General features: G+C 42.4%; 1 protein-coding gene across 1 annotated transcript; it reads left to right on the forward strand.

The window, feature by feature from the left end:
• Nucleotides 1–1,948: 1,948 nt before the first annotated feature.
• On the forward strand, nucleotides 1,949–4,292 carry LOC138854649 (piggyBac transposable element-derived protein 3-like). The gene is made up of 2 exons (XM_070098998.1): nucleotides 1,949–2,057; nucleotides 2,457–4,292. Exons 1-2 carry the CDS (start codon nucleotides 2,052–2,054, stop codon nucleotides 4,290–4,292), a joined length of 1,842 nt encoding a protein of 613 aa, XP_069955099.1. The 5' UTR covers nucleotides 1,949–2,051.
• The last annotated feature ends 10,841 nt before the right edge of the window (nucleotides 4,293–15,133 follow it).

The following is a 15,133-nucleotide window of genomic DNA, read 5'->3' on the forward strand; positions in this document are numbered from 1 at the left end:
AAACCTAAGCTTTATCCTATCAACATCCTTAAGAAATATTACCGAAGAAATTCGGTTAACTGCCTTAATAACTTTGACTTAGTTTTTCCACACGAACTTGATAAGACAACTGAAGAATGTAAGGTGTGTGTAATTGACACCTCTAACTTAGACTATGATGATGAACTACATGACTTGGTGACTCTTGACCACTCGGGCGCACCCAACATTAATATTAATGAATCTTTGGATGACCATAAGAGACATGAACTACTTCAATGTGTGAGAAACTTCTCTGACGTCTTTACTGATATTCCAGGTGTTACCTCCATGGTAATCCATAAGATTGACTTAGTGACGGACAATCCGATCAAACGGAAATTATACCCAGTTCCAGTTCACCTTAGGGATGCATTTGACTGAGAGGTAGACAAATTATTAAAACTAAAGATCATTGAACCTTCAGTATCTGCATATTGCTCACCAGTAGTCATAGTTAAGAAGGAGGATAATTCATATAGACTTGCTATTGACTTCAGAGACTTAATGCTATAACTCGGTGGGATGCTGAGCCTATGCCCTTAATAGATAGCGATTTACACAAATTTTATGACTGCCTTTTCAGAGATTGATATTGAGCAGGCATATCATAAAGTAATGCTAGATCCTTCTTCTAAGCAGTACACTGCTTTTGCTACACACCAAGGACTGACGTGTTTGGTAACTGCCTGTGCTACCTACGTGAGACTGATGAGAAAGGTCTTGGGTAATATGCCAAATGTTTCAGTTTATCTTGATAACATTTACGTAATGACATCCACGTTGGGCGAACATATCCAAACATTAACATCAGTTTTACATAGGTTATGCTCGCATGGCCTCATTGCCATGCCAAAGAAATGCTTTCTTGGGTATAACAAGATTAAATATCTTGGACTGATACTTTCTAATAACTCTTTGCAGCCTCTCCCCAGTAAGGTCAAAGCTTTACTAGAATTTAAATTCCCAAAAACCAAGAAGCTCATGCGTAGCTTTCTTGGTTCTGTAAATTTTTATGCACAGTTTATCCCGAACCTTGCTGATCTTACAGGCATCTTATCCGACTTCCTTAAAAAGTCTGTGAAGGAACCTCTCGAACTTTCCGACGTAGCTCGGGAAAAGTTTAATGAGATTAAAAATATCTTCTCGAAAGACCCTATACTTAAGCTTCCAGATATTTCTAAAACATTTTGTTTAAGAACTGATGCCTCCAATACTGGCTTAGGTGTGGTGTTACTACAATACCATGATTGTACTCCCTTCCCTGTATGCTTCCTAAGCCGGAAACTCCTTCCAGCAGAAACAAGATACTCCACCATAGAAAAGGAATGTTTGGCCCTGGGAAAAGAATTCATTTTAGAAATGGTTCACAAACCTTTGATATACCTAGAAACTTTTAAGGGAACCAACAGTCGCCTCTTGAGGTGGAAATTGGCTCTCCAAGCTTTTAAGTTCCATATTGTGTATATCACTGGTTCATCCAATTATTTCTCTGACTGGTTAAGTCGTGACAGTCAGTAGAAGATTTGTTGCCTTACGCGACTTCCATATGTTAGAAATTTTTCCTCGCCTATTCTTCTTATACTCCTTGACTATAAGTCTTGGTATGGGGGAGTGTGAGGGAAAAGTTCAACAGATAGGAGTATCGAGCAAGTATGTGGTAACAATAGTTTGATTGCCGGCTACTTTTTAAGGTAGGGGAAGTCTAGCTTCTGTTATCCCTTCCTTTTTTCCCCCACCCCGAAAGTGATAGTTTGATTGCCGGCTGCTTGTTAATAACCCTTTACCGGGCGGTGCCCAAAAGCATGGTTTTCATGGCACCATAGACACAAAGCATATGCTCCCAGAGACTTCTCGCCTCAATCCAGCCAATCACACACCTTCTGGGCGGAGCTTGAAGGTGGCGTCACTCGGGTACTGTCCTCTGCTTTTGGCTGGGAGCTCCTCGAGTGTTCAGTACTGCTTGACTTGTTGAAGGAGCAGCATTTCGACCCTCACTCTCCTGATATTTCACCAATTTACACCACTCCAGAATGTCGGTAAGTTTCTGAATGTGTTTCCAGTGCATTATTGAATGTTTGAACTTCATTTTGAGATGTAAATGAATTGCCTGAGGCATTGAGAAGTAACAAATAAATGCACTTGAAGTTTTGTTTACCTTTTTGGTATCAATATTGAGGCCCGGCCTGACAATGGTAGATTATCACTTACTGTTTTTGTGTCAATATTGAGGCTCAGCCTGACAATGGTGATAAGAAATGGGCCAATGAAGGTATCATATATCATGGATTAACAGATCATAATTAGACCGTCTTTGTCACTGATAGCTAACAATTGCATGCTGAATCAAATTCATTGATATATGAGTAATTTTACCTTGTAAATTTATGAAATTTGCTCATACAGAATGCTCATTTTGTGTTTTCTGTTCATTTCAGTTGAACACAAATGTGTTTTATGGATCAAGGGCTCAAAGAAGAAGGGATTACATCGTGCCAGAGTTACATGATGACAGTGACCCTAATGAGGAAGTGGATTCTGGAGATGATTATGAGCCACAGGCAAATGATGCTTCTTCAAGTGAAGATGAACATGAAAATGTGTCTAAGAGAAGTGGGCAAGTTAATGTAAAACGAAGAAATGTACGAAAACAAGCAGTTAAAGATGATGAGGTTGAGGTAGATGAAACAACTGTCAACAACACTAATGCCACCTGGAGCAAACTTGACATAACAAATACTCCATTACCTGACTACAAACATGAGGTACCAACACATATCAAGGAACCATTTCAATATTTTTGTCAATTATTTACTGCAGAAATGTTAGAAAGCCTTGTATTTAACACAAACTTGTATGCAACACAGAAAGATGTTAATACTAACTTCAACACCAATAGTGAAGAGCTTATGCAATTTGTTGGAATTCTGATATTCATGAGTATGGACACCCTGCCCTCTTTAGAAGATTACTGGTCCCATAATCATTGTCATCCTGATATTACAACTGTTATGACATCTAAAAGGTTTAGGTCACTAAGGACAGCTATTCATATAAATGATAATACCAAGGCAACAGCTGACAGGTTCCATAAAGTAAGACCACTGTTTGAAGGTCTAAGAAAAGCATGCCTAACAGTTCCAGGTACACCAAAGCAATCAGTTGATGAGGTAATGGTAGGATATAAGGGAACAAGAGCAGGAAATCTCAGGCAATATATCAGGACCAAGCCTGATAAATGGGGGTTTAAACTTTTTTGCCGGGCCAGCGATGATGGATTTATACATGACATAATGATGTATCAAGGTCAAACAACATTTGATTATCACAGTGTTAGTCTAACAGAGGAGGAGAAGAAAATGCCTATAAGTTCCAAGGTTGTTATTTGCCTTGCAAAGACTATGGACCACACAAAGACCAGTGCAATTTATGCAGATAACTTCTTTACCAGTTTGCCTCTAGTGAAATATCTGCATGCTACATTCAATTGCAGGTACACAGGCACTGCAAGGGACAGCAGAATTGGAAAACCACCACTTATGTCTGTCAATGACATGGAAAAAACAAAGGTGAAAAGGAGTGCTATGGATTACTGTTCATTGGATAGTGTCCTTGCTGTACGTTGGAAAGACAGTAAGGTTGTTACTTTACTGACTAATGATATTGGTATCAACCCAGTGACAAAGATAAAGAGGTACAGCAAGGAGCTCAAACAAAAGGTGGAAGTTGACTGTCCTGCAGTGATAAAGAATTATAATGCCCATATAGGGGGCATAGATAAGAATGATATGTTGGTGCATCTCTACAAGTCTCCACTCATAGCAAAACGCTGGTACATGAGGCTCTTTGGATATGTCATTGATCTTTGTTGTGTCAATGGCTGGTTGTTGTACAGGCGTGAATGTGGTGTTTTGAAAGAGAAATACATGAACCTCAAGGAATTTCGGTTTTCCATCTCCAATTCTGCAAGAAAGTCAACCAATGGAATCCCAAGGAGCCTGAGATCTCCAAGTTGTTCAACTTCACGGTCTTCTTCAAGGTCTTCTTCAGTTGATGACATTCCCAATCGGCATAGAAAAAGGTCTAATGATACAATATTTGATGAAACACAAAAACACTGGCCAGTTTCTGCAAAGAGGCTTTCATGTAAACATTGCATCACCAAGAACAAGAGGACCTACTCTTCCTTTGCTTGTTCCTTCTGCAAGGTTAATTTATGTCTAAATTCAATGAGGAATTGTTTCCTGGAATTCCATAGGCAACAACATGCTTAAATTCCTCTGATAATATTTTTGTAACATTTTTTCAATTTTTTTTATAAAATGTCAATTACTAAAAATGTCTTAAATTTATTGAAATCAAGTTTCTGTGCCTTTTGTTTACCCAAGTTGTTTATGAATAAACCTTAAAAGTAAATTTATGCCTTTAATTATCAGTTATAACAGCTGTTATGATTCTTTTAGACAAATACCTTTGTCAGGCTTGCATCAAATTTGATGCCTGATCTGTCAACTACAGTTTAACCATTGTCGGGGAGTGCCTCATATTTGATGCGGCCAAAAAGGGCATTTTATGGCCCAAAAATAAATAAACTCAAAAAATGATCACAAATAAATATGTCTTAGAATTGCATATACTGTCACAATATAGGTTGCAATTGTTGCATTTGCTCAAATATGAGGCATGGCCCGGTAAAGGGTAGGGTAAGTCTAGCTCCCGCTATCCCCCTTCCTTCCCCCCCTGAGAGGTGATGTGTGAGGCTCCGGTCAAACAATAATGAATCGACTCACAGCTCCCAGCACTACTGTAAGTACATGCCTGCTCATATTTTAGTGAACTTATTGGTTGAAAGCTTCACTTTTGACCAATAATAAACTTAATCCTTTCAGCCTTGATATCTCTTAAAGGTTTTAATAATCACCACGTCTTTTAGGTATTGTACTTACCATGGAGAGTGATTTCTTAAGCAGTGGGTAACCTGTCTCTCTTTAGAGCTTGGAATGACAGATTGGGTCACCTGCCAACAAACGAGAAGAATTTATGGAGATGGACTGAAGTCCTGAGACGTCCCATGTTGGATCTATCTACCTGTTATGTATAGACGCAGGACGTAACCACCCCCTCATCATAGCAGCGGTAACGAACCTGCTTTCCTGTCATCTTCACCAATTATTCACGGCTATAGACTGTGAAGAACGAGCCGGTGGGTTGTCGCCAACACCTGCGACCCCCCCCTCCCACATCATCAGCAAAGGCTACGATTTCAACAACACGCAGTGTCACCAACACCAGACACCCCAATATCACTATGTATATTAGCATTGAGTTCAAATGTTATTTTTTTTCATTTCGTTTTTCATATTTCTTTCAAATAGGATATACCTTTCATGTTTCCTTGTTTTATGTTTGCTTTAATAAATAATAAATTGTTTATATTTGTGAATTATTATTTCTTTCTCTATTCATTAATTTTCCTGAGGAGGAGCCAGCCTAGGTAATACTGTCTGAAGTTGTTACAGGGCTGAGTAAGCCTTCACAAGGATAGGGTTGGAGATGATGTGTAAGATGACTGGGATGTGATCAGAGCCTGTAACAGGGCCAGGTGAGATGTAGTGTTGTAATAGAGATCTGGCTCGGTTTGCCAGAATGATGTCTGGTTTGCCATTGCCAGTGTGGTTGTAGAAGGTATTGAAGTCTGGGCCGAGATGAATTAGGTGTTTGTGGTTTGTGAAGTTGAGTAATTGGTGACCAAGTTGAATGTTACTGGTGTGATGAAAGGCTGTGTGTTTGGCATTCATGTCAGCTAGTAGGTATGTTGGTGTGTTGGTGTAGTTGAAGACTAAGGAAAGGTCGTGTATGTTGAGAATAGTGTTTGGGCGAGAATAGGTGGTGAAAAGATAAAGGGGCCAAGGTAGGTGTGTATTCTGACCGCAAGACAGTGTTGGTGTATAAAAGGGATTTGGAGAAATTCATGTTTTATGCTGGATTTGACAGGGATGGCAACCTCATCATTGGGATCATAGGGGGACTGTAGTGCAGAATAACCATAATGGCGGATATGTTGAAAGGCTTTGAGGCAGGTACTGTTTAGTAATACAATATCTGGCCTCTCTGCCTCAAGGAGCTCGGCCAGTAGGTGTCTAATTGTAAAATAAAAACGTACATTGAACTGAATCACCTTAAACATGATTTAATGGTTTCGTCATAGCAAAGTTAATGTCGGAAGTTTATATTTAATCCTGTGATACTGGTGCCATCAGTGGATGTGTGTTTGTAGGTGTTACGGACCCGTTTCCTTGAGTGGGAGGAAGAGATGGATCTGTTTTTATGTTCTTTGGTCTGTCTGTCAGAAGTTGGGGCAGGTTTAGAGTTGAGTGGATTTCGTTTGGAGGAGTTGGACCTGCATGAAATTTTGGTTGTGTTGGAGGAGGAGTGGGCGATGGTGGAAGCAGAGGAAGTGGAAGCTTTGGTAATGGAGGAAGAAGTGGGCAAAGAGGTGGGGGGGAGTGGAAGTAGTTAAGAGGGTTAGGGGAGGAGGGGTGTTGGTAGTAGGGGTAAATGTGAAGAGGGGTTGGGGCTGAGGGGTGTTGGTGGGGTTGAAGAGTGGTAGGGGGCAGGAGAGCAGGAGGGTGTAGGAAGAGGGGAAGTGAGAGAGGTTGTTGGGGGTTTAGAAGAGAAGCAAGAAGGAGGGATGATTAATGAGGGAAGATTGTTAGCAGACAAGATTAGGTTAAGGACATGTGAGTAGTCTGATTGGTAAGCTTGAGAGATTACCACCGCAGAGTGGGCAGCAGTGGCGAGTTGACAGTTTTGTAGTCAAATGTGGGTGTAGGAGTAGATGGAGAGGTGTTTGTGGTTTGTGTGTTGGTGTTTGATGTGAGTAGAGTAGAAGAGGAAGACCAAGCGCGTGGGGAGGCCCAGGCATTGGGGGTGGGGGAGGGCAGTTTGGTAGAGGAGGGAGGTACAGTGATGGGGATGGGGAGGGAGGGAGGTTGGCTAGCTCTGAGGGAGGAGAGAATGTCTTTTCTAGAGGGGCAGGAATTTGCAACTGCTGTGTGTGACCCGCCACAGTTAGAACATTTAAGGGGGAGGTTGCAGGTATTCCAGAAGTGGCCATTTGCAGAACATCTGGAGCAGACTTGTGTAGATGTGCATGTGTTTTTGTCGTGGCCGAATTTGTAGCATTTAAGACATTGAGTGATTGGGTGGAAGTTCGGAGTGAAGAAAGTGTTTGGAGGAATGCAAATGGTCATGGTGAGGGTTCCTTGACTGAAGAGTGTAGAGGCGTCAGATGGAGTAGAACAGCATATTTAGAAAATGGTAGAGTTTTCGGGTCTGTAAATATCGTCAACAGAGACTTTGTTCTTAGTACTGATAACTTTTATTAAGTCTTTGTTTGTGTCATAGGCTCTCAGGAGAAAGTAGTCTACGTGTTTAGCAATGACTGTGCTTTTGGCACGGTGCTCAAGAGCCCAAATAATGGTGAAACCTGAGTTGAGAAGTTTTTGTCTGGTATCAGTTGAGGTGTACGTTTCGTAGGAATGTTTGTCAAGAAGGAGTTTGAAGCCTGAGTTGGTTTTGAAGACTTTACGTTGAGGTGTACCAGTGATCTGCTTTAATAAATTTTCAGGACAGATAGTAGCATCAGTATTAGAGAATTTGAGGTTTAGCGAGAAGGAATCGGATTTAGAAGCAGAGGCAGGTGTGGGCGGTTGGGGAAGAGTGGAAGGGGTCTGGGAGGTGGAAGGCAACGAAGGCATCGTCTAATTACGAAAAGATGAAATTGGCGGTGACAATCTGCCAAAAAGTGAGAGTACTCAGCTAGGTAAGTACGTGTAAGTAGACACACGTACTTGCCTGGCGCAGGACACTGAGAAGGTGAACTCTAGTTTGATGGAGCACTGTATATCCTGAGCGGCGGCGAGACTGGCTGTATTGCGTGCAGTCAACAGGCGTAGAGAATTCAAGCAGCAACAGGCTTCCTGCAATTGGGTAGGCAACCACCGACGCACCAATCCTGATGATGAAGAAGAAGATGAAGTTCCAGCAAGTACAACTCTAAGCGAAGTCTCTAACAAACGAACGAACGAAAGTTCAGGTAAGATCCCAAATGGGATGAGCGGGGAAGACGGGACAGACGAAGAATAGTGCTGGAGAGGAGTGTTCTCAGTCGTAGAAATAGAGCAAGGGCTTGACCCAGCAGCGAAGACGATCGTGAGACAGATATTGAAAAGAGAAATTCAGGCTCTTCTGTTGGGACTTCGGTGGGGTGAGCGGGGAGGAAGGGACATGCGACGTTTAGCACTAGAGAGGAGTGTAGAACCGGGCCATGTCTTAACCCAAAAGCTAAGGGGAACGTGGGTCAGAGAATGGTACCTGTCATAGAAGGTGCCTGTCAGCGAATCCAAGGTTATTTGTAAAGAGGGTTAGGAGCAGGATCATGCAAGGAGTAGAAAAGGTTGTGTTGGTTTGTGGGTCTGCGAATGTCTTCGTCAAGGAGAGAGGTCCAGTAGTCATGTCGTGTCTCAAGTTTGTCTATCTGTCTGTCACTGAGCGTCTTCCAGTACAGATTCAGCGCAGGAATGTCTAATTGGGCATGGAGAGACTCGCTTGTGGCGAAGTCCTCCCGTCTGACATCAAGCACCCAGCGCAGTGCCTTGTTCTGGACACTCTGCAGTTTAAGTTTGTTTTTGCTTCAAGAGAGATGGCTAGAGGAGAGTAAGTTATCAGAGGACGTATTAGGCATTTGTAGAGGTGTAGTGTGGTGCGTTGAGAGGCATGCTTTAGTTTGCAGAGGCCCGCAAGGGCCTTACTAGCTATTGCATGCCTTGAGTGAATGTGTCCGTGTAAACGAAGAAGATAGTCAAGATTAACGTCAAGGACAATGACAGATTGTGTGATGGGGATGTAAGTGCGGGTGTCAGCTGTTCTGAGCTCGACAGGAAATGGAGGATCACGTTTCCTGTAGTTAAAATACGTAATGCTGGATTTAGCTGCATTGTTTTTGATCCTCAATTTTTGTTCCCAGATGGCTATCCTGTCGACCTCATTTTGTGTTTTGTGTGTGAGTGTATCTATATTGGCATGAGTGATAAGTTGCGTAATGTCGTCTGCATACGCTAGTGTGATGGAGTTTGGTATACAGGTGTTGGAATGTCGTTAGTGTATAAAATGTAGAGGGTAGGGGAGAGGACAGATCCCTGGGGTACTCCGGCATTTAGTGTGAAGTAGTCAGAGTAACAGCCTTGGAATTTGATTCTCATGGTACGGCCGTCTAGGATTGCAGAGGAGTTTACGAGTAGTGAGAGGCAGGTTGAAGTTAGTGCAGAGTTTGTACTTGAGCTCTCCGTGCCAGACAATGACAAAAGCTTTTTTCAACGTCTTTTGCAACCAGGGCTGTCCTGTTTCTTTGTTTTGTGTTTATGTGGATGTAGTTGAGAATGATGTTAATGGCATCCTGTGTGAATCTGTGTGTTCTGAAGCCAAACTGGCCATCAGAAAGTAAAGAATTATGTTCCAGGTATCTGTTAAGCCTATGATTGATGAGTTTTTCAAAGAGTTTTCCTAAAGTTTCGAGGAGGCTGATAGAGCGATAGTTTCTAGGGTCAGAGTGGTCTTTATTGGGTTTAGGAAGGAGGATAGCAGTAGCAGCTTTAAAGAGGGAAGGGAAGTATCCAGAGGCAAGGGAGGCATTGAGGAGGTTTGAGTAGGCAGTAATAATAGAGTCAGGAAGGGGTTTCAGGATAATATGGTTTAGGCTAGAGGCACCAGGAGCCTTGGGAGGAAGGTGTCTGAGGAGAGTTTTAACGTCTGTGTTGGTGAAAGGAGTGTCAAGTTCTTGAGAGGAGGTAAGAGAGTCCAGATGGATGTGGCTGTCTGGTGTTGTTTCGTGTTGTGTGTAGTGTTCCAATGTTCTATGTTCTGAATGTGTTGAATAGCGTTAGGGTGGGGTGGGTGAGGGTGGAAGATGTTCTCCCAGATGTGTTTGAAGATGTTAGTAGCAGCCTACGGGTCTGAGATGTGTGTGTTGTTGTGGGTGATGCGTTTGAATTTGTTGGTGGGAGTGGTGCCTCTGATTTTTTTGATAAAGTTCCAGAAGGCTTTGGTGTTTTTGATACGCTGTTTGTCCACTTGTAGTATGAGCTGTGACCAGTGATTGTTGTGGTCTTGGTCTAGACTGTGTTGAATGTTGTTTCTAAGGTAAGTGAGATCTAATTGGACTTGATTATATCTATGTGTGTTGTAGAGAAAGCTGTTGTGGTAACAGATAATTAATCTTCTTGTTCTGATTGAGGGTTTGAAGGAATAACTAGTGGTGTGGGTTTTCTTTGGTATTTCGGTGTTGGCTGCTTGTGTAATGGTGTCTTGGATGAGAGCAAGTTGTGTGTCAATGTCAGAGATAGGTTTGTTGTAGTAGTCATAGGTGAGTTTAGTATTATCTATGTGTTGTTTGAAGGCATCCCAGTCAGCGTTCTTGTAGGAGAAGGAAGGTGTGGCCGGGATGAGGATAGGATTGGAGATGTGTAAGATGACGGGAATGTGATGAGATCCTGTAATAGGGCCAAGTGATATGTAGTGTTGAAAGAGAGAGCTGGCTCAGTTTGCCAGAATGATGTCAGGTTTGCCCTGGCCAGTGTGATTTTAGAAGGTGTTGAAGTCTGGGCCAAGGTGAACTAGGTGTTTGTGGTTTGTGAAGTTGAGTAATTGGTGACCAAGTTGGTTGTTACTGGTGTGATGAAAGGCGGTGTGTTTGGCATTCATATCAGCTAGTAGGTATGTTGGTGTGTTGGTGTAGTTGAAGACTAAGGAAAGGTCGTGTATGTTGAGAATAGTGTTTGGGCGAGCATAGGTGGTGAAAAAGATAAAGGGGCCAAGGTGGATGTGTATTCTGACCGCAAGACAGTGTTGGTGTATAAAAGGGATTGGGAGAAATTCATGTTTTATATTGGATTTGACAAGGATGGACACACCATCGTTGGGATCATAGGGGAACTGTAGTGCAGAATAACCATAATGGCGGATATGTTGAGGGGCTTTGAGGCAGGTACAGTTCAGCATAACAATATCTGGCCTCTCTGCTTCAAGGAGCTCGGCCAGTAGGTGTCTAATTGTAAAGTAAGAACGTACGTTGAACTGAATCACCTTAAACATGATTTAATGGTTTCGTCAGAGAAAAGTTAATGTCGGGGGAGGAGTTTGGATTAAAGCCCTTGAAACTGGCGCCATCAGTGGATGTGTGTTTGTAGGTGCTACGGACCCGTTTCCTGGAGGGGGAGGAAGAGATGGATATGTTTTTATGTTCTTTGGTATGTCTGTCAGAAGTTGGGACAGGTTTAGGTTTGAGTGGATTTTGTCTGGAGGAGGTGGAGTTGAACCTGGATGAAGTTTTGGTTGTCGTGGATTAGTGGGCGGAGGTGGATGCAGAGGAAGTGGAAGCTTTGGTAGGGGATGAGGAAGAGGAAGCTATGGTAAAGGATGAGGAAGTGGAAGCTATGGTAAGGGATGAGGAAGTAGAAGCTTATGAAGGGGATGAGGAAGTGGGTAAGGAAGTGGGGGAAGGGGAGGTCGTAGCTGCAGCAGTAGGGGTGTTGGTGGGAGGTGTAGAAGTAGTGAAGAGGGGTTGGGGAGGAGAGCTGGTGGGACTAGGATGTAGGGGGGTGGGACAGAGGGAGGAGGGAGAGGTTGTAGGAGGCTTAGATGAGAGGCAGGAAGGAGGGATAATTAAAGAGGGAAGATTGTTAGCAGACAAGATTAGGTTAAGGACATGTGAGTAGTCTGATTGGTAAGCTTGAGAGATTATCATCGCAGAGTGGGCAGCAGTGGCGAGTTGACAGTTAGTTTTGTAGTCTAGTGTGGGTGTAGGTGTAGAAGGAGAAGAGCTTGTAGTCTGTGTGTTGGTGTTTGATGTGTGTAGAGTAGAAGAGGTAGACCAAGTGCGTGGGGAGGCCCAGGCATTGGGGGTAGGGGAGGGATGTATGGAAGGGGAAGGAGATGCAGGGAAGGGGTTGGGGAGGGAGGGAGGTTGGCTTGCTCTGAGTCTCTCCCTACACGGGGTAATTCGAGAGAGGCGAGATGGTCGATGATCAATGACTGTGATTTGTGTGAGTTAAGTACAGGTCACCACTGCATACAAACAGGTCTTCACAGAGCTAAGTACACGTCACCAAGTTATGTCCTGGAATTTGTATTGATAAAGGCACTGGATGGCGAAACGTCTAAAATAAAGAATACCAGATGTTGCTCATGTGTCTTAATTTCGTCTTGTCGGTATTGTATACCATTCTTGTACAACTTGTCAGCCACTGCAACATCATGGAATCTTGATTCTGAGGACAAGTATATAACTTTCACGAGTACGACAACTACTATTACAACTAACCCATCTCTTTGGGTAGAACCTACTTCCACTGGGGAATCCCGCCTACCAGTAACTATGCCCTCGTTTGCTACCCATCCCAGTTCCACCTGACGTTTGTATATAAGCGTCAGGCGCCTTGCTTCTGCTTCAGAATCTCCACGACTACGGTGCTCTTTGCACCTACTCCTAGGTTGAGGGACTGATTACCTTTTCTTCTGTATATAGTTCTACTATCTTCAAGTTATGTCCTGGAATTTGTATTGATAAAGCCACTGGATGGCGAAACGTCTACAATAAAGATATCCAGATGTTGCACATGTGTCTTAATTTCATCTTGTCGGTATTGTATACCATTCTTGTACAACTTGTCAGCCACTGCAACATCATGGAATCTTGATTCTGAGGACATGTACGTAACATGTACATAATACTACTACATCTAACCCATCTCTTTGGGTAGGATCTACTTCCACTGTGTTCATCTTTTTTCCCTAGAATGAGGTCGAGTCACCGCAAGGAGATGAACCGGTCGGGGTCCACCCGGGGAGTATTTCTGATATTTTTCATATTATCATTAAGAAACTATTTAGGTTTTCCTTATTTGAATCATTTCCTAAACAGCAAAAGATACGTTTTAAAAATATATATAAAATTCTGTTTCTAAAACTCAAGGCAGTCAAATTTGTTTTAATGTTATTTGTGGTCTCGGAGACTATGTGCAGTGTTGTGTAAACACTACACTGTGCTGTGTAAACACTATACTGTGCTGTGTAAACACTACACTGTACTGTGTAAACACTACACTGTACTGTGTAAACACTACACTGCGCTGTGTAAACACTACACTGTACTGTGTAAACACTACACTGTACTGTGTAAACACTACACTGTACTGTGTAAACACTACACTGTGCTGTGTAAACACTACACTGTGCTGTGTAAACACTACACTGTACTGTGTAAACACTACACTGTACTGTGTAAACACTACACTGTGCTGTGTAAACACTACACTGTGCTGTGTAAACACTACACTTTGCTGTGTAAACACTACACTGTGCTGTGTAAACACTACACTGTGCTGTGAAAACACTACACTGTACTGTGTAAACACTACACTGTACTGTGTAAACACTACACTGTACTGTGTAAACACTACACTGTGCTGTGTAAACACTACACTGTGCTGTGTAAACACTACACTCTGCTGTGTAAACACTGCAATGTGCTGTGTAAACACTACACTCTGCTGTGTAAAAGCTACACTCTGCTGTGTAAACACTGCACTCTGTTGTGTAAACACTGCACTCTGCTGTGTAAACACTACACTCTGCTGTGTAAACACTGCTCTCTGCTGTGTAAACACTGCACTCTGTTGTGTAAACACTGCAATGTGCTGTGTAAACACTACACTGCAGTGTTTACACTGCAATATTTTATGTCAGACTTTATGAGTCTTCGTAAACTCTTCAACTAAGTTTCGTGGCAGCAAGCAATTGACTTTAATTCCATTACTTACCTCTTTAAAACCCCTGTTTTCCTATTTCTCGTGGGAAAAGCCAGGCATTCCTGGGCCAGATATTACCCAAATGGCTGTAGAATGGCTGTGAAGTCTTGCGGAGGAGGAAATTGCAGGGAAGTCTGTGGCAGGAAAGGAATAAGAAGTTATTTTTATTGTATTTTTTTACCAGGTTTCGAAGCATGTATTATATATGTACAGTTAAGGAAGAAAGTTTCCATACTCTATCTGCTGGGCATACATAATATCAGTTAACTCAGACGTAGTAAATACAGAAGAGAAGATTATTCACATGAATGAATCAAAGCAGCTTCTTCTTGTTGATTCGCCGGTATTCTCCCGGCTCGGGCCTTTTCCAAGTGGTGGCCCTGCCTTGGTTCCCTGTCGAGGGAGTGTCTGAGACCTAAGTTTGCCATGGGAGGAGGTACAAGTACCCCCTCATCGTTGGGACCAATTGTCCCCAGGCCTAGGCACATCCCTCACCCTCACGGGGCTCGTAGGGAGAAGCTAGGCCTCTCTGCTTTGCCATCCCCGCCCCATGGGGGCTAATGGGAATGACAGTCTTGTGAGCTACAAGCTCTGGCTCAGGCACTTACCCTGCCCTAGAAGGGCTGGGCATGGTGTTCCAAAGCAGCTTGTAATAACGATGGTAATTGGTCGTCAAAATTAATATCTGATGCTTTTTATGTGTATTTATAAATGTAGATTTATAAATGCAAATCTTATACCCAAAATCAAAAATCAATAAAAAATATGTCAAAAGGGAAATATTATCAACACATATCAGTCATATCTAGGCACAAGAAGCATAATTTTGATGGATGAGTTGGGTGACTGTGTGAAGCTCGGTCTATATAATGTTTTACAGTACATTGGTAATTTTTATAATAAATAATTTAAATAATATTGCACAAACCAAGAGATGCTTTCAAATAAACTGCCATAGCTACTTGTTACGCCATTATTCAACACTTTCGTAATACCATTCATCCGTCCTGTCATTTTGTATTAAATTAGCGACATTTACGGGTCGAATATGGTCTGAATATATGAAGAACAACCATGGTGAAAAAATAGTAGAATTCCAAGCGCTTTCGTGAATCCTCACATTATCAAGGAACTGCTAAACTAAAAAAATCAACAGGGAGACTGTTACGCTTCTCACTGCGTAACGTAAATAAAAGTCGTGTCTTAAAGGGTAAACGACCTGCCTAGTTTAAGTGCATATATATTATTTA

The sequence above is a fragment of the Cherax quadricarinatus genome, chromosome 65, assembly GCF_038502225.1.
Source record: "Cherax quadricarinatus isolate ZL_2023a chromosome 65, ASM3850222v1, whole genome shotgun sequence".
NCBI classification, from domain to species: domain Eukaryota; kingdom Metazoa; phylum Arthropoda; class Malacostraca; order Decapoda; family Parastacidae; genus Cherax; species Cherax quadricarinatus.